This window comes from Pteronotus mesoamericanus, unplaced genomic scaffold (genome assembly GCF_021234165.1).
Source record: "Pteronotus mesoamericanus isolate MK-2021 breed Mesoamerican mustached bat unplaced genomic scaffold, CSHL_Meso_final contig_182, whole genome shotgun sequence".
Taxonomy (NCBI): Eukaryota; Metazoa; Chordata; class Mammalia; order Chiroptera; family Mormoopidae; genus Pteronotus; species Pteronotus mesoamericanus.
In genome coordinates this window covers 28931008-28956847 of record NW_026555078.1, presented here as the reverse complement: position 1 = coordinate 28956847, position 25840 = coordinate 28931008, and the positions used below count along the sequence as shown (strand labels likewise).

At 42.3% G+C, this 25840-nt stretch overlaps 2 protein-coding genes across 2 annotated transcripts; both read right to left on the bottom strand.

Annotated features, from left to right (window-relative positions):
• Window positions 1–9356: 9356 nt before the first annotated feature.
• On the bottom strand, window positions 9357–10829 carry GPR135 (G protein-coupled receptor 135). The gene has a single exon (XM_054567036.1). It carries the CDS (start codon window positions 10827–10829, stop codon window positions 9357–9359), a length of 1473 nt encoding a protein of 490 aa, XP_054423011.1.
• Window positions 10830–15143: 4314 nt separating this feature from the next.
• On the bottom strand, window positions 15144–25813 carry L3HYPDH (trans-L-3-hydroxyproline dehydratase). The gene is made up of 5 exons (XM_054567035.1): window positions 25209–25813; window positions 21419–21588; window positions 18647–18769; window positions 18419–18556; window positions 15144–16104 (listed from the first exon to the last, which is right to left on the bottom strand). The coding sequence occupies exons 1-5, from the start codon at window positions 25723–25725 to the stop codon at window positions 15979–15981; spliced, it is 1074 nt and encodes a 357-aa protein (XP_054423010.1). The 5' UTR covers window positions 25726–25813; the 3' UTR covers window positions 15144–15978.
• Window positions 25814–25840: the final 27 nt, after the last annotated feature.

Genomic DNA, 25840 nt, shown 5'->3' with positions numbered 1-25840 from the left:
TCATGAACCTATTCATTGTTAAATTTTTAGAAAAGAAGGTAAGTTGTAGATACACAAAGTTGATTAGTCTTTTTTGCACCAAATACAAAGAACCAATCTGGAATCTATTTAAAACATTTGACAAGTTCACCTCTGTTATCGACTAAACGGCTTCGGTACACAAGGGTATTATTTTTTTGATACGCGGTCTGGTTACCCACTTCATGCTAAATCCAATATTCTGTGTTTAATTTCAGGCTATTTTTGTCCCGCCTCTATCCCAATTATTGATTTAAAACAAATCCGCTCTTGTCTCTGACCTGGAGTTACTCAGACGGCCTGAGTCTCCCCAAGGCACCCAGGCTCCTCCGCGGGGGCAGGGGCATCAGCGAGTCTCGGTGAGGTTCTGACCGCTTGGTGCAGGCTGCCCCGAGCTTTGGCCACCGGGTCTTTTCTAGTCTTCTCGCAGGGCCAGCTCAGCGCAGTCCTGGACTTTAGGGAGAACAGCCTAGCGGACATTAAGAAGCTAGTTGCCTGGCCGCCCAGGAATCACTAAAAAAGTTATCATAGGAAGCTAATTTCCCTCTTCCATTTCAAACATAATATTGATGCTTATAAATTCAACGGACTAATCAATAATTGAGACCTATCTGGCAGCAGAGGGACTGCTGAGGACAAGTAGGTATGCTGAGGGACATAAATCACTCCTTTTGTGAGCACCCGGGTAAGACTTGACCCTCATTTCATTTCATCCTGCCTCCTCCTTGCTCTCAGACTCCAAACCTCCACCCTTCCCGTCCTCTCTCCCCATCCACCCCTGCTGCTGGTTCCAATACCAGGACTTCCAATACCGGGTATCATTTACAGAGCTTTGTGATCGTGAACAAGTTATTTCTTTGGGTCTCAGTCTCTTCATCTACAGAACACACATAGTAATATCTAGCCCACAGATATAAAATAAAGGAAATAATATAGTGAAGCACCTAATGGAGGCACTCAATAAATGCTTGCTACACCCAAAATCCCTCTCTGTAAAGAAGGATAAAGTCTCAGGACACTAAAACTCTCAAATTACAAATCTAATTATATTTTCCACATAGAGAAATTGACCTTGTTTCTCAGTTGCCCTGATATATTTTATACACACATCATATAGTATGAAATAAATGATTTAAACATAAAGTTAACTGAACACTCATGGCACTGGTCATATTTATTCTAAGTTATTTTTTCAGAGAATTGAGGAGGCAAGAGAAAAAGTTTTAACATCATAGTGTTACATCACATATCTAGTTTTAACATCATACATAGAAAAGGATCTTAATTGTATAAATTATTTATTATGTATTCAGGCTATATTTCCTTTTTAATATTTAAATAAACTTATGGCCACTTAGAAATGTTACTACTAATATTTTAAGATATTACATCATCCAATAAGAAGTATTCACTGCTTTAATTTTAGAGTGATATTATAATAATGTCATGGCTATATGTGTTATTGACTAAGTAAAGAGCTACTAAACAGGTAGTAATGTTTTGCCTTATACACAGAGGGAAAGAATTTTAACCAACTGTTAATCTTTTGTCTTATTTGACATGGAAGGCCAAAAGTGAATCTATGTGACAACTCTTGGATCCAGTGTAATAATTGAAGCATGAGAAAATTTCTTGTGTTATAATATCAACCTTGCACCTTCTCCCCCTGCCCAAAAGAACCTCTTCTATATACACAACTTAATTTAAATTATGGATTTAATACATAATATATTTGTATTATATATTACATTATATATAATTACATGATTATATATATTATATATCAGCTTTGCTGAACACTAAGATGATACAATACTTTTTTATATAATAATGAGAACCAAGCTGTAATCAAGAATGCTAAAGTGTTTAAAGGTTGTGAAAGTTGAATACATCATGATGTGCTGCTTCTAAAATGGTTGATACTTTTCCCTCTTTGAAAATTGTTGTACTTGATAATGGAGCCTCCTTGTGGGGAATTAATAGTATTTCAGGCTTTCAAATCCCAAAACGCTATTTGAGTTATTTCCCCCTTCACAGTGTGAGCACAGGTCATGCTATCAAGAAAATGTGTATTTGCTTGTGGACCCCTGATATCCAGAAATAAGCAGGCACTTAACGACTATCAGGGAGTAGTGAATTCTGCGCCATTCCTCCTTTGTCTCTTGCCACAGAAGGTAAAAAGCGTTAAAAATATTTTTTTTCCAGTTACAGTGAGTGTTAGGTTCTTTAGAGAGAGAACAAATTGACTGACAATTATTGATTTTTAAACTGGCTCATGCAGAGAATATATTAAATTAGGTAGATACATGCTTTGCCTTTATGTAGTGGAGGTATTTCTCTGCTTTTGATCAGAGAGCATATCCCTCTGAGAGGAAAGGTAGCCCTGTTCAAACAAGCCCAGTGCGTTGGGAGAGAGATACTAGCCATCCAGGTCAGCCAGCTCCACTCCAAGAAAGAATGTGATAACAATTGTTAGAATCGGGTGGCTTGTGCTTTCTTAACCCCTGTTACAGGGAGATCTGGCGGAGGGAGGAACAGTCAGGGCCAAAGGAGCAGTGATATGATGAGATTATCTTCTCTGCCACTCCTACGTAAAGAGGCTATAACAGGGTATTGGATGTAGAAAGCCTCTGAACCCTTGTATATTTTGTTATTCATAATATAGCAATATGATAAAAAGGGAAATGCAAGACTGGATTGCTAAATTTTTTACAGGATTTTTAAAAAACTACTTAGACACACAACTTAGAAGTGTTCCTGTGGCGGTATATTCTCAGCGGCCCAGCCCAGTAACTCAGGCCTCAGGCAGAGGCCACCAGGCCACTGCAGTAAATACGTAAATGATTTCACTCCTTCTAAGACCAAGTGGAGAGGCTTGCCCCTCTCTCTTTCAACATGGGCCTCTCAAGATGTTCTTTTGTGGCTTATCTTTATCATTCATTTTTAAAAAGTAACACGCTTATTGCAAAAATATAATTGTTATTAACAATTAAAAAGTACCTATAATTACATGGTTTGGTAAAAATATTATTTGATAGTAATAATATTTGTAGACATCCTTTCAGATTTATTCTGATGCAAGTTTGTTTTCCAAAAATGAGATCACTCTAAATATACTATTTTATAATGGACTTTTTACTTTAATAACATATTATGTGTACACATATAAAATTGCATATGAGTAAGTAAAGATTTCATAATAAAAACCAGCAAATACTGCCCATTTACTCTGTGCAGACATCATGCTAAGTGCTTTGTATGTATGTGCGGTATATAAATTACTCATCTTTCTGCCTTGAGCTATTTTCAGACTTTGACAATGGGAGGCAGAGCCCAGGTAAGGCATGGTCTTGCCAAGCTGAGACTGCAGAGATCAGAGTTGGAGGGAGCTGAAGTGACTGGAATTTGTGGACCAGAGAACCAGGGAAAAGCAAATGACATTGGGTTGGATGATGTTGGAGTGATAGTCCAACTGGAATGGAGAGATTTCACTGAGACCTCACACATTCATTTAAGGCAACATATAGACTCTATCTTGAGAATGAAAGTTATGCCCCAAAAGGAGAATCACATCCAATGACTAAGGACAAACTAAAGTATATATTTAGTGTTTTCCCAGCAAGCTGCACCTGAAGTTAAGCACCTACCCTATGAATGGGGGCCAGGAGGAAGAAGAGAGCTCCCAACCTCTTTGCTGTAATCACCTAGGATTTAGCCTTTGCCGCTTGAATCTGGACAGGTGAGAAGTTATCATGGTCTGCTCCTCGCAGAAAGATAGCACAGTCCTTGACTGGGAGCTGGGGAAAGAGGGGGGCCTCATTCTCTTGGCTCTAGTCACCTGAAGTGAAGTTTCTGTCACGCTGAGCTGGGAGCGTGGAGATAGAGAGTGGGTTTTAAATCACATTCCACAGATTTTAGCTGTTCTTACCATCGCAGTAGACTTCTTTGAATAACTATTTCTTCATCTGCTGTATGCTCTTAGGATAATTTCCAGAGACTTCAAATGGTTGCTTTTGAGATAAGTTTCACCAGTTATACTTGTTTCACTGGGGAATGGGTCCACAGAGCTCCTCACTGCCATTCCATAAATGGTACGCCCAATGTATACTTTATATATACTGTACTTTATACTTTATATATAACTTTGATTTATTGATCCCAAAATACTAAATGCCTGAGACAGCACTGTGGGTGTTAGCACAGACCCCGTGGCACTGAGATGGAGTAATAACCTTTCTGTGCCCAAAGAAGAGCTCTAAAGTGGTCTAACATTAGAGTGGGGCCCTCTTGGATTGCATAGGGATAATCACACAGTAAACTCTGGATGTGACTGGAGACAGATTGATGGATGCCTGACAAAGATGGATGAGCACCAAAGACTGATGCTCACCAGTGCCTTGGTACTAAATAAGCCCCTAGAACCTGGATGCTGCCATCTTGAGTTTCTGCCATCTGGTGGAAGAGGAGATTGGGGAGAAAAATGATTTGCATAAAGATGACTTTCTTGCACCATGAAAACTGTGGACTGGGCTTTAGATCACCAGTAAAAGTGCAGGCAATTCTTAGGATGAATTTAGCTGAATGGAGGGAGCTGAGGGAGAGAAAAGGGGGTGGAGGAATAATAGAGGTCTTTTTTTCCCCCCTTATAAGTGAGAGCTTAGAACCTGTTTAAATGCTCAGTGGAGGGATTTGGATCAGTGGGAAAGGCTAATGGTACAAGGAAAGGAAATAACTGATACATGAGATTTGGGGACTGGTTTATTTACTATTGGCAAGAAAGAGCTCAAAACTGGTATAAATTCACTTTAGTTTGCTACCTATGGTAGCTAAAATATGAGTGTATATGTATCTAATGTTTTTTATTTTTTATTTTATTATATTTTTTGGTGAAGTAGGAGTAATGGTTATCTTCTGAGAGGAGAGGTTCATTTAAAAGTTTGCATGAAGAAAGTTTGTAGAAACAGTGGGTACAAAGAGTGAGCTGAGAAGCAAAGAGGTTCAGTAGGCAGAGTGGGATAGAGGACCCTAGTAAGACTGGGTCGTGGCTAGGTGCAAAGGATCTAATTGATCTAACTTTATAATTTTTCTCCAGCTGTGCTCAGCTGCCCTGAGTGGAAATAGAGAAGGAAGATCATTGGGATCACACAGGCCTGAGGTTATAAGTATAAGTAATTGTTAAGAATCTCTTTTTAAAATTATTTTTCTTTTATTGATTTCAGAGAGAGGGGAAGCCGGGGAGAATGAGAGGGAGAGAAACATCAGTGTGAGAAACATCGGATCAGTTGCCTCTCACACATGCCCCAACTGGGAACTGAACCTGCAACCCAGGCAGTGGGGTTTTTTTTTAAGATTTTTATTTATTTTTAGAGAAGGAGGAAGGGAAGGAGAAAGAGACGGAGAGAAACATCAATGTGTGGTTGCCTCTCACACACCCCCTACTGGGAACCTGGCCCACAACCCAGGCGTGTGCCCTGACTGGGAATCGAACCAGCTGCCATTTGGTTCACAGGCCAGCACTCAATCCACTGAGCCACACCAGCCAGAGCTCTTATTTATTTTTAAAACACACATCTTATGCAGCTGCTCTTCAAATTAAGTAAATCCTTTATTTTAAATTTTATGCTACCTTTTTCCCATCCCTTTGATAACTGTTTTTAACTTCTGTGGCTCTTTTCTAGATCTCCCATTTTATTTTTCAAATTAGAGGCAGTACAATGCAGTGGTTGACCAATCTGCTAGGTACAAATCTTACATCTAGCACTTACTTGCTATGTAAACTTAGGCAAATCTCATAGCTCCTCTGTGCCTCAGTTTCCTCATTTGTAAAATAGAGGGAGTGATCCCAATAGAACCCTGCCCTCCACTCCCGCCCAGAAGGTGGTTTTGAGGATTAAATGAGTTAATGTATGTACTATGCTGTGTAGGACTTGTTGCTGTTATTGTAATTCAAATGAAATACTCAAGCTGGGAATTTGACATATGTACATTACATAATGACATATGTAAGACTACATTCTGGCCTTTTTGTATTATGTGACATGTAACACATCCCAATATTTCACACATTTTCTTTTGCTTTTCCCCACAAAGACCCTAAAATCGTGTAGTCAGTCAGCATGAGGAAAGGCCTAAGCCCTAAATTTATTGGAGAGTCATTCTTTCTCCATCTTCTATTCAAGGCATTAATTTTTGTCTCTAAGTATTTAGAATTGGACCAGATTGATAGCTGGCCTTTATCTACATGTCTTTTTTTTTTTTTTTTTCCCAGATCCATCGCCTTTGATAACCACTTCTAAAAATGCTGCACCTTTTCTTCCCAACAGGTAAACTAAAGACTCCTGATTATGGGCAAGTTATATAAAGTACAAGGTCTTTAATTAAGCTGTAAGCCTTCTTAAGACAGGTACTTTGATTTAGCAGCCTTTGTACCCAGGAAGTTGCCCAATGTAAAGCAGGAAATAAAAGCAGTAGATGATAATGATGATGATGATGGTCCCACAACTTCTCAACCCTAGTTTCCCTTAACATTGACGTGAGGGCAACAGAGGGTAGAGAAGGGAATGCAGGGCTCTGAGCCCAGAAAGACGATGCCTCTATCACTGACTAGCTGTAAAGCTTCAAGTTAAACAGACAAACAGAACACTTTAGGTTGTTCAGTAACTTATTAACAACTTTCTCTGTTTCCCCTCCCATTCTGGTCGGCCATTGACAAATGGTCTGTTCCCCAGGCCGTCCCTTTCCTAAAACATCCTACCGCGCCCTACCAAGAGTGAGGGTGGGAATTTTTTCTCTGTCTTAAAGTCCTTCATGCCACTGGCTTCTCACTACCAGTCTCTCAGATGTTCCCTTCATTCACCAGGCAGGTTTATTCCATTTCATGATTTATTACACGTTTATGAAATACCTTCCTTCAGTTCTTCATCCCAGGCAACACTCTATTTTGCAACATGCTTACCTCCCAAGATCTCTTAACTCTTTTTTGGCCCTTTATTCACAGTTGCTGACTTCCTGTTCTGTGATACCTTTCATAACTGGAAGATTTTATTTATTATTTCTCTCTAAATCATAAATATGGCTTCCAATTTCTCACAATGCCAAAAAACACATCACTTTTTTGCCTTTATCAGGCAAATGTTGTAGATATCTGTTAAATGTTTGTCTGGCTGCATTAGGTCTGTATATGGTTTATAACAAGTACCGAAGGGGAGAGACTATCTCATCTACCTTGTACTTCACTGATGATATCACCTTCTGATTATGGTGGTGTCTTGAAATGAAGAAAAATTAAAACATCTTTAATTCTGACACAACTATATATTTCAACTTTTCATTACAAAATAATGACATACACCCACTAAGCACACAAAAACTTAAATACAATGAACATTTTTAAATACTTTGCAAGAAAAAAGGTGGCTTTTTCACATTAAAATATTTATATGATAGCTCATGTTTCATATCTAGTTTAAAGTACTTTTTCAAGTAAGGCTATGAGATACTGAAGAGAAGAGAGGTAGGATGGAAGAAAGAACAAAGGAGAAAACACAAAACTACCTAATAAAAGTCTGAGTAAATGAGTGACATTTAATAAAATTTTATACACACAAATCTTGAATTGTGCTTTTGAATTTTTTAAAAGCACCTTGTTTTATATCTTTCTAAAGATATCTCTTTATCTTGATTGAAGTATGTCTCTGACTTGCCTAAGTTACTAAGACCCCTTTACATTATATAATAATTCTGTATATCTGGTCTCCCTTTCTAATAAAGACTGCATTATTTTAGGAAAGTCATATCTATAAAGTAAGGATCCATTTTTTGTTTTTTAAAAGATTTTATTTATCTTCAGAGAGAGGGGAAAAGAGGGAGAAAGAAAGGAAGAGAAACAGCACTGTGTGAGAGATACATTGATCAGTTGCCTTTCACACGCTCTCAACTGGGTACCTGGCCAGCAATCCAGGTACGTGCCCTGACTGGGAATCGAACCAGAGACTTTTTGGTTCATAGGCCAGTGCTCAAGCCACTGAGCCACACCAGCCAGGGTGGGGTCTATTTTTTTTAAAAAGTGTACCCGAACTTCCAAATATAGGAGAGTATGATCCTCTTGGAAAGCTCTATGATTATTCCAAGAATGGGGCCACTTCTCAAAATATTTTTAGAAGTCCTCTTAGGAAACATCTTCAATTAGCTAAAAACCGTATCAGAAAGTGAAATCTTGTTATTTTATTGAGCTTTTATATATAGGGTCTGGTGCAAATAGTGCCACTTTTTTATTACAAAAATCATAAGCATGTAATTCTATAACATACTAATATCATACTCAAGAACACCATATGACATTTTAGGTGAAATGTTCAAATTAAAACAGTAAATTATTACACTCATATTATTATCCTACCAATCACACTCGAGCAAGCATTACTTCTGCTGGGCCCTGTATATTCACCAGATTCAATCGACCTGAATTGATACATTTCTGGCTGAATCCAAAAATTATTTTTACCTCAGCAGACAAAGATTTTCTATAAGTTATTTTTTAAAAGTGTGAAAGCATTTTGAGAGGGGCATCCCCCAATTTATTAGGAACAAAGTAGCAGGTTAGAGTAAGGGTAATGCCTCAAAGCTGGACAGGGCAAATAATTTTGAGGGTGAGATGAGAAATATTAGTTTCTAAGTATAATCTTAGAATATTTTTTTAAACAGCCACACTTCTTTATTTTCATACTTCAGGTGATTAGGTTTTACAATAATAAACCACTTTTTCAAAATCCTACAATGGTTTTATATGGGATATGAATTTTAAATTTCCCACAAAGATTTTAGAGCACACCTTGTGTAAGGATAAGAATTTTCTGTTCCCAACCTAAGCACCCAGTGCATGTGTCAGGGTAGCATGTTCTAGGTATCTGAAGTTTTGTTGAATGCTAGTGATTTAGAGGGGTGGTAAGCAATTCTGAGTGTCCCTGGTCTTCCTTGAAACTCTACGTGTTTGAACAAATACTGATTGCAGTCAATGATTTTGTTTGTTTCAGTGTGATTCCTATGAGTGTTTCTGTAATTGTGGATTTTATTTTAGACATTTTCAGCACTTACAGTTCACAATTCTTGGTTGTATGGTTTAAGATTATTTTAATGTTTGCATTTTACATTGTCTTTGGCACTTTTCAAGAAGGGGACATTGTCTTGTATGTTGTTTGGGGGAAGTGGGGTAGCCCTCCTCCTCTGTATTTCCTTTAAATGTTTGGTTTTATGAAACACACGATTTTCCCCAGAATCCTGTATCATTAAACAAATCAGGTGAAAAATCTGCCTTCACAAGCTGTGCATCCCAATCCTTCTTAGAGGCTGGTATCCCCAACTTCAGATTTAGGCTGTTTGGCCAATGCTGTCACAGGTTCTGGTGGCCATTCCCGGCAGAAAAGTACAACTGGATTTTTGCGAGCCCACAAGGCCACATCCCCAGCCACGCCGCTGGTCGGATTGGAAGAAACCATTCTGCTGCCGACCCCCAGCCTTTTGTCATAGCGGTTTCGAAGGCGATTACGCCTTCTGGCCTGCAGGCCCGGGCCCTGGCTGGTCAGTGAAGCCTCTGCGTTCCTAGTCCGGTAACCCTCTTCCCGACTGCGCCCTAGGAACATCGATATATTGGGGTTGCGAATGGCATAGATGACAGGATTGATGGCTCCATTGGCCCAGGTCAACCAGACGGCCACCACGTTGAGGAGCGAGGGGGCCTGCGTGGCCTGGGCCTGACGGGCAGCAGCCAGGAGCACCAAGAAGCAGTAGGGGCCCCAGCAACAGATGACGAAGACTATCATGATGAGTACTGTGGTGGCCGTGCGCACCTCGCTGAAGAAGCGCAGCACGCGTGCGTAGGTGGTCACGGGCCGCACGCGCACGTCTGACAGGCGCACAGCTTTGCAAATGTGATAGTGGCAGAAGCACATGAGCAGGAAAGGCAGCAGGTAGCAGGCGACCACCAGCCCCACACTGTAAGCCGCGCCCAGCTGCGCGGGGTCCGGGGTCGTCCGGTACAGGCAGCCGTGGAAGCTCTGCGCCGCGGGGGGCTCCTGGGGTGCGTGGAGCAGCTCCCAGGGCAAGGAGAAGCCCAGGGCCACCAGCCAGGCGCCAGCCAGTAGTTGCAGCGCGCGGCGGCGACCGATCTTCTCCCGGGGCGGCCGCACGATGGCGCAGTAGCGGTCCAGCGAGATGAGGGCCACGCTAAGCGTGGATACGATGCCGAAACACGAGCTGAAGAAGCGACTGGCAGCGCAGAAACCGCGCCAGGGCCCCACGGCGACCTCGGGTTCGGACGCCGAGACCCAGGGCGGTGTGAAGAGATCCAGGAAGGCGGCAGGCAGGCAGAGCAGCGCCGTTAGCAGGTCCGACAAGGAGAGGGACAGGATGAAGGCGTTGGTGACGGTGCGCAGCTGCCGGTGTTTCACTATCACTCCCATCACCGCGCAGTTGCCCAGGCTAGACAGCAGGAAGATGAGCAGGAGGACGAGCGCCTGGGCCGCCACTGCCCCCCCGTGAGACAGCAGCGGCCTCCCCTCCACCCCAGCCGCCCCGTGCCAGCCGAGGCCGCCTCCGGCCGAGGCGCCAGTGTTGTCGCCCTCGCTCCCGTCGCTCTGGTTCCCCAGCGCCGCGGCCGCCGCGGTAGCTGCGGTGCTGAAGGAGAGCACCGCTGCCGCCGTCTCCGCGGAGGAAGTCCCGCCAGGTGTGCCGGCCGGGGAGGGGGCGCCGGAACGTGGGCTGTCCGACAAGGCCGTGCACCCGGGCTGGCGGCCCGGCGGCAGCGGCTGCTCCATGGGGCTCCGCGGCCGCCGCAGGGCTGCTCATCCCTCACCAGAGGAGGCGGCCGCAAGCCGGAGGGTGGTTCGGGCCCGAATAAGAGGCCACTGCCGGTAGTCGGGGTCTGCCCGAGGGATGGCTGTCACCCCGGACCCCGCGGAGCCTTTAACGTGGGTTCCAGGCGTTGCCGGGGGAACCGCCTGTTTACGCAGGAGCGTGGGGCGGGACATCGGCCAAGTACCTTCGGAAAAGTCCGCACACAACTGCACCTCCCCACGAGGTTACTCAGCCCCGGGTCTGGGCTTCAGAGGATGCCAAATCGATCTCCGCAGGAGCCACTGTCTGGCCAGATACAGCGGGCGTGGCCCTCATATAAATGACCCAATTCAACAAGGGTTCATTCTCAGGGTCTCTTCTTGGATACAAATGTCCCACAGGGAGGCCTTCGTAGGGGTACGCTTTGCTCCGTGGGTCTTTTCGGCATATACAGGTAGGGAAGGAAACAAGAACTTGAAGTGAAAAACTGTCCCAATCTGGAGATCTTAAACTTGAGGGGCAGAATAATTTAAACCAGGTGTTCTCAAACTTGAGTGTGTAACAGAATCACCTGGAGTTCCTGCTGAAACATAAGTGACTGGGCTCACACCCAGACTATCAGATTCAGTGGGTCTGGGGTCCTGTCCTAGAATTTACAACTTTAACAGGTTCCCAGGAGGTGGTGTTGCTGGTCTGATGAGCACACTTTGAGAACCGCTGATGCACGGTGCTTATTAAAATGCAAATTCACTGGTTGACACCCGGGATTACTGAAGACAGGCCCGTGAATCTGAGCGCCACAGGTGATTCTGACACAGGTGCTCTGAGGAGCTAGGATACGGATCTTGGAGGCAGGATGTCACCTTGTTTTAAAGAGCCTGGATCTTGGGACCATAACTGACTCATACACATGTGGGGGGAGAAGAGAGAGTGATTGTTCCTTGCCCTGTGGCCTGGCTTCCATAAGTTCTCTAGAATGTGATATATTTTGAGTCTAAGGTGCTGCCAACTTGGCAGTCGCCACAGAAGCAGCCCCAGGTGGGAATCTGGTTGGGAGACACAGGAACAGGAAGGGTTTGACTACCCAGCGAAGCTTCTGGACATGTCAAGTTTCTAGACATGGCCTCTAATGGGGAAAAGTGTGACCTGACCTGGGAACTTGTTGGAAATTCAGATTCTTGGGCCCTGTCCCAAATCAGAATCGGAGATCCTGGGCCACATGACCTGCAAGGGATTCTGACGCACCGTCAAGTTTGAGAAACACTGCGGTAAAGAATGATGAGTACATGTGCAGATCTTAAAATCGATGATATCAGTGCTTTGTTTGCTTATTTCAGTGAGGAAAAATATCCTACTGGAAATTTACAGCATAAATAGGAGTTCCTTTAAGATGGTAAACCAAGCTGGTTTTCTCAGCCTCTGCATAGAATCAACATTCTGAGACAATTCTGCATTGTGGGGGCGACCCTATGCATCACAGATGTTTAGCAGTATCCCTGGCCTCTATCCGCCAGAAGCCTGTAGTGACAACTAAAAATGTCTCCAGATATTGCCAAATATCCCCAGGGATGGAAGGTGAGGGAAATCAACCTACCCGAGAACCACTGAATTAGGACAAAAACATAATAGATTAATTTATTTATCTAAGTTTTCAGAAACAACGAGGAAGATAAGGAAGGATCCTAGCTGAAAGAAACTTACAGTCTTAGGTAAACACAAATATATTACAATGTCCTAAGAGTTGTTAAAAATATAGAAATTAAATTATATGGCAGTGACTAACTCTTCCTAGGGTAGCCGATGAAGGCTTCACACAAGAAGTGACATTGGACTGTCCACCCAGATAAAAAGAAAAAAGGAAAGAAAAAGAAAAGGACATCCGATGCATGTGTAAGTCTGAAGGTTAGTATCTAAGTACTTGACTCTTGGGTAGTGGTGAGAAATTTCTGTATCTTAGGATATGTAGGGGTAGGGAGTGAAGAGGGGAATAAATAATAACAGATTGGGGCCCTCTTATAAAGTCCTTGTGTGCAGTGTTACAGAGACTAAGCTTTACTGGGGGAACATGGGGTAATGGCAATAGCCACCAAAGGAGTTTAAGCAAGAGATGGTCATAATCAAGTGTGCTTCAGAAAGACAAGAGTGACCTCACCTCCTCCTGGTTTCCCTCCTTCTTGGTTTGCCTCAGTGTCCTCAGCCAGTTCATCCTCCCCCACGTGCCTTTAAATCCCGGAGGCCCTGAAGGCCCGGTCCTAGGCAGCCCTGCACTTCCTCCTCCATCTCATTCACACCCACAGCTTTGAAATCTATATTTTCACAACTCTAAATTTTGTCTCCAGCCCCAAACCATGTATCTTGCTACCTGGCTTTGCCCCGTGATGCGCAAAAGCCCTTCAAACACAACATGACCAAAATGGAGTCCATGATCTTTCCTAAAAACCTTGGTCCTCAATATTTTGTGTCTCAAAAAGTGGCATCACCTTCCATCTAGTTTACTACAAAACACAGGGTTCTTTCTAGATCAATGTCTTCCTCGTCACCAGCCCATGTCCAACCACCAACACATGGAATTTTACTTGTTAAATACCTTTGTATCCATTCATTTCCTCCATCACTTGATCATCCACTTGAATCTCAGCCCTCATCCCCTCTTTGGTCTACTACTGTCACCTCCTACTGGGACTCCCCACATCCAGCCCCTGCTCCACACTATAGGCACAATGCTCTTTTTTTCCTTCAAATTTTTAAATTAATTTTTATTTATTATTATTTTTTGAGAAACAGGGAGGGGGATAGAGAGGGAGAGAAACATCAATGAGAGAGAGGAACATTGATTGGCAGCCTTTTGCTCTGACTGGGGACTGAAACCACAACCTAGGCATGTGCCCTGATGGGGAATTGAACCGATGACCATTCACTTTGCCACACAGCGCCCAACCGACTGAGCCACACCAGCCAGGGCAGCACAATGCTCTTTTAAACAAAATAAATCTGATCATCCCACTCATTTATTTAAACACTCTAATGGCTTTCTCCTTTTGATTTAGGATGAGGACCCCAGTCCTTAACACTTATGATGAGGCACTACGTAATCTCTCATCTACTTTCTCTCTCGTCTCATTTTGGGTCACTTTGCTCCTTTTTTTCTCATACTGGACTTTTGTGAGCTCCTTAGGGCATCTGTACCTGTCATGCCTTCTGCCAGGAAGCCTCTACCACGCCTAACCCCCCCACTGCCCCCCCACCCCTCCTCTGCCCCGTCCCTGAGGGTTCCCATCTCTGAAGGAATGTTAGTCTCTCAGGGGACACCTTCCTTGGCTTGGAGGACATATTGCTGCCTATAATTATGTTCTCTGGACTATTACTTGCCTCCCATGGTAGGCGTAGACTGTAGGCCCTGTGAAGACTAGGGCTTTGTCTGTTCATCTTTTTATTAGATTCCTAGCACTTAACCCTCTGGAAAACTGCTAGAAACAGAAAAAAAAATTTTTTCTTAAGTGACTGTCAGAGAAGAATCTGGCACCTGGGAGACCAGTTAAGAAAAGGCGTTATAATGGCTCAAGGAAGAAATGAAAGAGTCTGCAGTCAGGCTTTTACAGCAGAGAGAAGGGATTTTAAGGAGGTAGTGTATTGACTGAGGTATTTGGATATGAGCAATACAAATAGGGCACTGTCTCCCTCAAGCTAGGAAGGAATTTACTGGAAGGAGAGGGGAAGTTCAGATAACAAAAGGACAGTCTTAACAGTCAGCCCCAAGGAAAGGAGAAGTCAGGGCAGCTCTGTGAGCGGAGAGAGCAGAAGCTCATTAGAATCTCTTTAGCGCACTACCAGAGTAAGTCTGTCTCAACCATTTTTTAGACCTTCTGCCATTTCTCTCAACACCCAGGTCCTGGGGGAAAGAGCCTGATTGGCGCACCCCTTGCCTGGTAGAACACCCCAGCAAGACTGCATTCTGGGGATACACAGTTTCCCAGAGGACGGAGAGTGTTGAAAAAAGGAGAAAGTTAGTGACAGTGTCACTGTTTAGAGAGAAGTGATTTCTCTACCATTGAATGTTTGAGACATTAAGTGGAAAACATTACTTTTGTGTAATTAACTTTGGTCCGGTAATTCCATCACAGACCTAATATCTGGGTATATACAGACTTGCTGGATGGCAAAGCCAGTTAAAATGAGTTAATTACTTCAATTTCTGTATGCTTTAAAAAAAAATTGCCTACCTCAAAATGGAGTCTAATGAATATTGAGAGCATCGTATGTTGAAAAATTTTTAATACTTCATTTTTTAATGACTGATAATGATCAAATTTATTTTTAACAGGCTCACAGACAGTTTACTAGCAAGAATACCAAGAGTTAACATTTCTTTCATGTTTTAAATCTACCTGGCATGCAATTGGTAGGGTTTGAGACTTATCCCACTGTAGTGATTCACTGATTGATTTCTACTATGGACCCATATTTCAACAATGCAGCACACAGTCCTTTTTATAAGAGCCTTAAAGATATATCGAAAGTCTAATTATAAGTTGGTCTCCTCACCTCAAGTTATGACTTCAGGCCCCTGGGGTAGAGCTGGCTTTTGCAGGACAGAGAACACATGGCAACCCCTATAACACGGACCCCGAGAAGCTGGCCCACCCACCTGCTCCCAGGTTATGTATAGGAAGTGTGACTGCCCTACAATAATCCATCTCCCTTACAAACAACTTAGAGAGAGGGCATTATTTTACTCAAAAACTGGAAGACTAAAATCATGAACCGGTAAGGGTCATTGTTTTGAGGGCTACAATTTAACCTAGTATACAAAGAGCAATGAGAAAGAATATTATAGTAATTACCATACAGTAATTTTTTAAAAGAAGAACTAAGGTTTTCGTTTTACCTGATATGTTAATAACTAGAAAATTATTTTGAATTTTTGGCATAGTGTATCCTAGACATGGGATTTATACCTAAATATATGCTAATATGAGGTATAATAACCTCATATTTAGCCAGAGTCCTATTTTAGAAAGAATGGAAGTTGGCTTATATGTACAATTTGGATATAGGTTTCTGCATAATTAAAGAAAAATTACTTATAGAAAATAATTGCTTTAAAAAGAAAGCCCTTAAAAGTCATAGAAGTCACTTGAGAAGAAATCCATCCTTCAGTGGGTCATTGCCTTCTACTATGAAACTTGCTGTACCTGTGTAATGGGCTTGTCCGGATACTTCCACTATAACAGCATTAAAATCACCACATTTTGCTTCCTGGGGAAAAAAAAAAAGACAAAAAGAGTGCAATATCAAAATACTGCATTCATATGTATCTGGCTTTAAGTCATATTGTTGATTTTTATCATTTTAAGGAAACCCAAGAGTTAATCTGACAGGCAACGAACAGAGAGCGACCTGATCGGGTGTGTGTTACATAAGTTATGCTGGAGAGGAGAGAGACTGAACGCCCAGAACCCTGTTAAGAGGTCAGCTTAATTCCCTGATTGACTCTAGAGTCACTAGGGTAATTTTTAGTGAGGATGGAGAAAAGCAAAATAGAAAGGTACTTTGGAGGTAGAACTGACAGGCCTGGGCACTGATGTATGTGGGAAGTGAGGAACAGGAACACGTTAAATGTGACTGCAGCTTTTAGCTTGAAAGTGAAGTTGACTCTACCATTAACCACGATAGAGAATGAGGCAGGAGGGGAATGTTTAGGAAGGAGGGAAGGAAGGAAGAGAGGGAGGGAGAAAGCGAGGAAGGACTATTCAACAAGTTGAGTTTGCGGTATCTCTGGGATAGTTTGGAGATGAGTTTACTGGACAGTTGGGAATACAAGTGTTAGACTCGGGAGAGAAGCCCAGGGTAGGCATGGTAGGGAGGAAGGTTTGGAAGTCATCATCAGTGGGTGACTGAGAGTTGAAGCTTCAGAAGTGGGGGAAATTGCCCAGGGGCATTAAATTGCAGAGGAGAAAAGAAGGGAGCTAAGGATAAAATGCTGGGGGCCTCTAAATGGAAGGATAGAGAAAGGAGGCTGGGGCGGGGAAAGAGAAGGAGAAGATGCTGTCAGAGAGCCCGAAAGAGCCCAGAGAGAGGAAAGGTCAGTGGTGCAAGTGAAGATGTTCAGGCAAATATGATTAGCAACTATTAAATAAATAACTTCAAATCTGAACTACAGGGTGTCTTTTTATTTTCTAATTTTAAAAAATGAGAATAACTGAAGCTTAAGGTAAAATGTCAATTATGAGGTTAGGGTACAGTAATTTTATTACCTTTTTATAAAGCTGCTATAATATAAAGCCTCAGTGAAACTTGCTTTGTCTAACAGCAATCTAATGTAATGCTTAACAGCATGAGGTCTGCTCAGAAAGACCTGCATTCCTAATCTGGATCTCTTACCTAAACTCTTGAATTCTCCAATTTATTACCTGTTAAAATAGAATGATAATAACACTGACGTCCTAGGATTCCTATGTATTAAATGAGATGGTATGCATACAGTACAAAAGTGCTTAGTTTGGAACTTGACATGTAGTGAAACACCCAGTAAATGTAGAATCTTCAGCTACAGACTTGAGACAATATATTCTAAATTTCCGCATACAACATAAGTGGTTTGGTATCTCATAAGATCATGTATTATATAGGAATGCCTAACTATTGAATATTAAAGAAAATTCAATATTTAGAAAAACCAAACTTTATAAATAGCTATATAAGGATATAAATATCTTTATTGAGATAGATTGCTATGTTAAAGGACTCTTTATGAGTAGATCATTCATTAGAAGTAAATAAGTCATCCTGTAGACTTCATTTATTAATATGAGTAAATTCATTAATTAACTCTATTAGCATGTTTAATATTTGATTGCATTATAAAAATTCTACTTCTCACAACTTTTCAGGGCTTTCACATCATATTATAAAATGAAACACTCTTGTAGAATGAAAACAGACAAAAAAACCAAAAAATCCAAACCCTAATTCAATGGTTCTCAAACACTTTGGTCCCAGAACCCCTTTCTACCTCCTTAGAGTTTGAGGACATCAAGAGGTTTTGTTGACATAGGTCATATCTATTAATATTTTCTATTTTGGTAATTAAAGATACTTGTCCATTAATTCACTGTAAAAAATAAACTTATTACATGTTAACATAAACAAATTTCTGTGAAAGTAACATGTGCCAAAACAAAAAAAAAAGTAATGGCTGTTTCACATTTTTTGCAAACAGACAACAGCTAGGTCCTGGCATCTGCTTCTGCCTTCAGTCAGCCGGGCTGTCACATCATTCAGCCTCTGGAGAACACTGCGCACGCGTGAGGCAATGGACTTGAAAAGCAGCGATGTCTTGGTCTTATTATGAGTATAGTTTTGACCTTGTGGACCCACGGAAAGGACCTTGGGAACCCCCAGGGCTTTTCAAACCACACAGGAGAACCAAAATCCTAGCCAAGCAGTTTTCACAGGCCTGCTTTAAAATTCCCTTCCGAATGCTGAGTGAAGAAACTCATTTCACACCCAACTCAGGCCTCTTCTGTCTCACAAGTAACGCAGTTACAAAGACGCTAAGGGTGTCACTCACCCTCACAGCCTTCCCTGTGAAGACTGAGCCAGTTGCACTGCTTTTAAAGGCTCTGGTCTGGTTCAGCTCTAGAAGCCCTTTGTGGTACTGCAAGGCAATTCGGGCTGTCACTCCTGAGCCGGTAGGACTCCTGTCAACCTGTTCCAGAATAAACCAAGAGAAGCGAGTTCGTGGTCCTCCACTTTCACATTGCATGGCTTTTGTGCCTAAAAATTACAGTTTTAATACCTGTTCATCTGCAAACACACAAATATTGGTGGTTGGATCCTCACTGTAAGTATCTTTGCCATCTGTTAATATAGTTCCATATAGAAAGGCAAGGTCTTCACTGTCAGGATGAGTGATTTTAATCTGCAAATAATAAAAAATTATCAACCACATGTAAAATAAATATTTTGATTCAAATGTATATTTTTAAATTTGTTGATATTTTTTTAGAGGGAGAAAGAGACACTGATTTGTTGTTCCACTTATTTATGCATCCACTGGTTGATTCTTGAATGTGCCCCAACTGGGATGGAACCCACAACCTTGGTGTTTTGAGATGATGCTCTAACCAACTGAGCTACCCGGCCAGGGACAAATTTATATTTTAAATAACATATATGGGGTGCTGTTAGACATAACTTTTCCATCTTTATCATTTGAAAAATACTTTTAGGGTCAAGGCACTAAATGTTTGAAGTGACATTTTTGTCTAGATGAATAAAGAAAGCTTTATTAAAAGTTGTGATTCCTATCATACTTCGAGTCCTTTGTCCGGAAGCTGCCCCACACATAGCCTCTACTGAAGGACCAGTCCGACCACACACCCACACAGCCTAAGCACACCCACTCGGAGGCACTGAGCCCAGGTGGTCAATCACAGGCCGGCCATGGCCGCCCAAATGGGAAGAGCTGAAACGATCACGGCCTTACTCTCGGGAGCTTGAAGGGATCATGTAGGAAAGTCAGGCAATGAGCATCTAGAGCTGAAGTTAACACCATTGACAGAGACAAAGTCTGTGAGAAGCCACAAGCAAGCAAAAGTGACAAGAATGCAGAGGCTATTAGGCAAAAGAAAAAATTGGACAAAAAAAAGATTTATGGTAAAGGATGAAGTCAGTTGGTATCATAAAAAGCAGCGGATATGCAGAGAGGCAGGCACGGGCAGAATAGCTAGGTCACATCCATGGCAAAGACAGGTCAGGTCCAAATGGGCCCTGCTTCTGTTCCCAGGGGTCTGGTGGTTTATTTCTCCCTGGATTTTGGTAACTTCTGCTAGTTTGAAGGAGACAACTGTAATCTTACTTCCATGAGTATCTTTACAGATAGTACATTCTACTACCCCTTACCTGTCATTTAAAGCAGGTGAAGCGGTTTGGACTCTTAGGCTCCCAAGAGTCCCTTTATAACCAAGTTACAGCGGCCTGCATATGGGACCGTCGTCCTCCGTTCCCGTAAAGCCCCTATGCCCCGCCTCTCCTCTGGCACCTCCCGACCTCACACTGCTCGCAGGGGCGCTTCCCCCCAGACCAAGCTCCTCAAAAGTGGGCTTCATTCTTCCTTTGTGCCTCCAGCAACTCGCATAGTATCTGACATAAAGTAAGTTCTTGGTAAGTAAATGCTTATTAAAAGAATGAGTGAATGAAGATGAATTTACATTATGCTAACTTCAGCCCTACCCCCAAAGGCCTTTCCCTAAATCTAAATCAGCATATGAATGGGCAGCAATTCACAAAGTACTTCTACTGCTTGGTTCATCCCTAATAAAACTTTTGCTCATATTTTTGCAGAATCCCTCCTCAAGTCCACCCTTCACAACCTTGGTGAGAAGTTGAAGCTTCAATGAGAAGTTCAAAATTGCTTCTATTAAGAAAACTATACCTTTTCCTTTTGATTTCATTAAAAACAAGGTGAAATCTTTTTATGCCAAACTGTTAACTCAAACTATTAGCTGTCTGCTTAATGGAACAGAGAACTGATGTAAATTCAGAGCTTAAGAAGTTACAATGATAAAGTGATTCTATGTATTGGTATTGACAGTTCTGGGAAAAGAATAATTTAGAGCCGGGATATAGTATATATTTTAATTTTTATTATTTAGGTTATACATTATGTTAAATTAAAGCTTGAGATACGTTTCATAGGCTCATAAATAATTATTAGTACAAGTATTTTAGACACTATCATTCACAAGTTATTTTTTCTTAGAATAGTAATTATCAAACACTAAAACACTTACATACTGTATATGAGTTATTTGTAGGTCCCAATTTCAAGGTAAAATGGCAGACTGGTGCTAGAAATGAAAAAGTATTCTAGATTTGTTTATTATCTAAACTGATTTAATCAGAATAGTTTTCCAAAGCCAAAACTAGAGTTACTTGGATAGTTATTTACTAACTTCGTAGCAATTCAGGAAAATCCACTAATTAGGAACTAATGTTCTCTGTAAATAAGAGAAAGTCTGATCAGACTTCATAAAATCTGTTTTGTAAGCTCTATTTTATATTCATTATTTTCAAGTTTTGTAGAATGATCATATATAGCAAAACATGTATTTCTAATTAGTGGGACCCTATACTATGATATTTACTATATGTTTAAACAACCACAAATTATATTAGTATATATGTATTATTAAAGTTAATAATAGTTATCATTATTCAACATTTATTATGGGCTTGGCACTATTCTAAGTCCTTTACATATATTCACTTACTCTTACAACCCCCTACAAAGCAGATATTTCAAAATTTCCATTTTACAGGTTGGAAACCTGAGGCACATGGAGGTTACATAACTTGCTCAAGGTTACAAAAGTTACATGTGGCAAAGCTAGAACTCAGAGGTAGTCATGCTCTAGAGCCTACAATTCAAACCCGTACCCTATTCTTAGCACTACTAATAATTTCAATACCAAACATAGGTATTTATATTTCTGTATAAACATGTTATTTATATGTCCTTCATGCCACAGAGAAAGGCAATTTTTCTGATGGCAGCAATTGTACTGACCTGAGCTCTCACTGCTTCTGTGACTGCACTTGCTGCATCCACCAGGTCCCTTGTCTTTGCAGAACAAACATCCAGCCCTAACTTTTCGGCACTCACAAAGGCATAAAAAGCGCCACCATATGCAATGTCCACTACCACCTGTCCGTGACCAGGAACATCCACTAGGAGATCTAAAAAAGATGTTTGAAAATTAGCTTGTTTTAGTATTTTAGCAAGAAACATCATAGAATTTTTCATATGTGTATGTTGTAGGGGCGGGGAGTCTTCTTCCTATCATAAAAAGGAATCAAACAAAAACCCATCTTCAAAATGAGTAAGCATCAAGTAAATACTAATAAACCTTTAGCTAAGAGCATCTTTCTATCTTTGATGTTTGCATAAGTTATACACGTGAATGCCATGTTTTTCTTACATTACACATACATATTTGTTAACTATGCTGAGGACCTTTTTTCGTGGAAACATCATAGAGGCAGAGAGAGGAAAACCCTGGGACATCAATGTGTGAAAATTACAAAGGAAAATGTAGGTTCCCTCTCATACTACCAGGAAGTTTTATTTTCTTATTTTTAAAAAGGATTTTATTTTTAGAGAGAGGGGAAGGGAGGGAGGAAAAGAGGAAGGGAAACATTGGTTGGTTGCAATCTGGGACCAGACCCACAACCTACTAAGCATGTGCCCTGACCAGAAATTGAACCAGCAACCTTTCGCTTTGCAGCACAAAGCCCAGTCAACTGAGCCACACAGGTCAGGGCAGGAATGGTTTTAAATAGTGAGGATTTGGAGTCCTATTCACAAATTGATTTTCTTCAGCTCTAAAGTCAAAACAAAATGAAAAAAAAAAGATATTTTTCCTATATATTATATACACTCACTTATATATTTCATCCTGTTAAAGTATCCTGCAGGCAAATACTGAGAACAAAGCCATTGCAGAATCACTGACCTTTAGGTTATTATGTTGCATTAGGGTTTTAACGAGTATTTTAGGTGCCGGACATCCCCAAAGTTTCACCTGAAGGTCAATTGTTTGAAATCCTGAATGTGTATTTTTGGAGGAATGGAGCTACGTGATGTTTCGGGATATTAAAACTGTTTTCCCCACACTCACATTTCCCTCTCTTTCTCCAGTTCAAGTGGGCTTGGCTCTCACAGCGTCTGGGGGAGGCTTATGGCAGGGGAGAAAGGAGATTTTGTGGAAAACTAAGGTCTCAGGGGTAAGAGGTTTGTTGTCAAAGGAGTGTTCTGAAGGGAGAAATATTTCTCCTGGTCAATAGAGAAATTGCCTCCGGACTGAGAAAGGGGGCTGAAGGTCCTGAGTGCGGAGGACCTGTCTTCTCCACAGCACCATGGAGAGGCTACAGAGTGCGACAGAGGCAGCAAGGACGAGGAAGGCAGGGGCAGTGGCCCCTTGGAAGGGGCAGATGATGTTTCCCTGGTAACCCGCGCAAGCTGAGGACCAAAAGATTCTTCTCTCCAAGGCCTTGGCTCACACATATTTCAGGAAAAGGGGCAGCAGGTGGAGGGATGAAGCTGAGCAGAGTACAGTCTCAAATTGAGAAATGAAGTTGTGAAACATAAAATATTTCTTGTATTCCTGAGTTTGCATGGTCATCCAAAGGTACCAGTACACGACCAGTTGCAGATTATCCCACAGAGCCCTTTTTACATGTGATGTGTAAAAACACGGAATACTTACCACCAAAAGAGTAACACATGTCTGTGGAACTTAACAGCAAAATTGAATGATAAAGGTCTTTTTCTGGATGCTGGTGCAACATGAAAAGCACATTTGATGAAAGGAGAGTATGGAATTAGATGGAAATAAGGGACTGCAAGAAAGCTAAGCTAGATGTGGCTTTTGTGACTTCATGTGTAAAATGGAATTGCTATTCTCCCCCTAAAAAGGTTTCTTTTGAGAAGTCCATGTGATAACGTATGGGGACTGCTTGACACAGATGACAAATGCAATAAATGTTAGTATTAAAGCCAAAAGTTTAATTTCCAATGGAAATAGGACTCTTAAGAGTCCCAGATATTTACATTTGTCAATCAACATAGACTCCTCCAAATTTCATTTTAGTTACTCATTCAACATATGTTCACTACCTCCTATTCTAGCCCTTGAATACAGTGAACAAAACTCAGGAGTTTCCATTTTAGCAGTGGAGTGGAGGTGGACTCAAACATTCTCTGAGGGGGGTACTGTTGTCATCTGTATTTTACAGACATGGCATTGAGAAATAGAATCCTTTTCATACAGTGACCGAGATGGGGAAGGGCAGAGCAATGATCTAGATTGAACACTGTCAGTCCTCCCTTTTTGTATATTTCTGAGAACTTAGGATTTCATTTTCTTTATAGTGCAAAGTGACCATTCATGCTCACTGATCATTGTACAGTTATGCAGCGATGCTCTCAGGACCTACTGCGCTTACAGGGTCGGCTGCCCCTGGTGTCACCAACCCAAACTGAGGCGGTGGGGATCCTGCTGCCTGCTGTCATTTCCCACAAAATCTAGAGTGCTTTCCATCTGCTGCTGCCATGCCGTGGTTAGCCAAGTTAGTCCATTGGTCAGGTTTTTGAGATGCAATCTTAAACATAAACTCCTGTCTCCCTCAAGTGCCCTCCCACTGCATATGTGGCACTGTTCTCTCCTAAAAGAGAAAGTGGCATCAATTTGCTCTAAGACAGACAAATGCCTGGGCTATTAGGGCATCATTTAGAATCAGGCGAATCCTGAATTCAAATCCTATAGGAGGATCAAGATTGAACTGATAGAATACTTTGCATGGCTTGAAGACTTTGAAAGAAAGAGGTGATAACCCTGTTCATGGTTGGACTAAATTAGCTCCCCGCTCACTTGCAGTCATGACTCCTAAAGCATCCTCACTGATAGAATACAGCCCTTTGGAGGGGTTTCCCTCTGTGTAAGGATGATAGTTATTAGACAGCTGTTTTATAGGACAGACAGCTTCTGTATTGGGGAACCCAAAGGCTCAGCACACTTACAGCACTAAACTAGTAATCTTAAATATTCTGTAGCCTGTCTCTAGGAATACATGTATTCCTTAAATTCTAAGCAGTGCCTTATACACACTTATTTAATCCTCACAAAAATCTCAATAAGGTAACACCTGAAGAAGCATAGACAAGGAGAGGGTTAAGTAATTTGACTAAGGTTGCACAGCGTTAGGGGTTGTCAGACTTTGAACCCAGCAAAGTCTGTTTCTGTTTCTAAAGAGTAGCAACGTCCGTATTTTAACGATTTATAAATCGCTTAGTTCACATTTAATATCCCCCCAAGAAGTAGGGAAACACTTTTTACATGAGTTTTTGTAACTTGCATTTAATAGCTTGTCAGGGGGTTAGTGTGTCTAGTGAGGGTATTCTGAGCCAGCCAGGAACCCAGTTAAATTGGTTGTTCTTTGCTCTTTCCTTGACCCCTACGGATCTTGCTTTATCCAACTGTGAAATCTCTAGGAATGCCCGACGATTGGGGAACTAGGTGCTGAGAGAGAAATTCGGAATTTTATACTTTTCAAGGCTCTCTCAGGAACACAGGCTGATAGACCTGGGGGATAACTGAACTGCAGGCACCGCACAAATGCCGAAGGCTAAGATTCTGATACACATCCGCAGTGATTTAGAATTACCATTTTATTATTATATTAATTGCAAAAGCCGTGGAGGTGGGTTAGTTGCTCTGCGTGGGTTTCAGCCCAGAGATAGAGTGTAGTTAGTTGTGTCTCAGGTTGCAGCCAAGGGGTGGGAGGGTTCCTCCGGTTACCTGTGGCCAGGGCGAAGGCCGGGACGCTGTGGAAGCGCACCCGGCCGCAGCTGCGGCCGCCCTCGCACTCCACGAAGGCGGCCACCAGCCCGCACGGGCAGTGGATGTTGACGCGGGCCTCGCGGGCGCCGGCTGGAGGTGCCGGCACCAGGCCGAAATCCAGCGCGAAGCGGCCCAGCGCCAGCACGGCGTGACCGCACATGGAGCTGTAGCCTTCGTTGTGCAGGAATAAGACGCCCAGGTGCGCGTCTGGTAACTCGCTCGACACCAGCACGGCCCCGTACATGTCCCGGTGTCCCCGGGGCTCGTACATGAGCCGTCGCCGCACGTAGTCAAGGTGCTGGCGCATGTAGCGCCTCTTGGCCAGCACCGTGGGGCCCACCACCTCCGGACACCCCGCCAACACGATGCGCAGGGGCTCGCCGCCCGTGTGCATATCTACCACCGACAGCGCCGGCGTCCCCGGGTCGTGCGGTGGCAGCCGGGGCACCGCCAACGTGCCGTTGTTTGTCTGCATCTGGGAACACGGGACACCAGCCGGCGGCGCTCGCTTCGAAACCAGGGCGCACCCGCGTACTCGGCGCGAGAGTACTAGAACACTAGGCCTCCTCAGGGGGCGGGGCCTCCGAGCG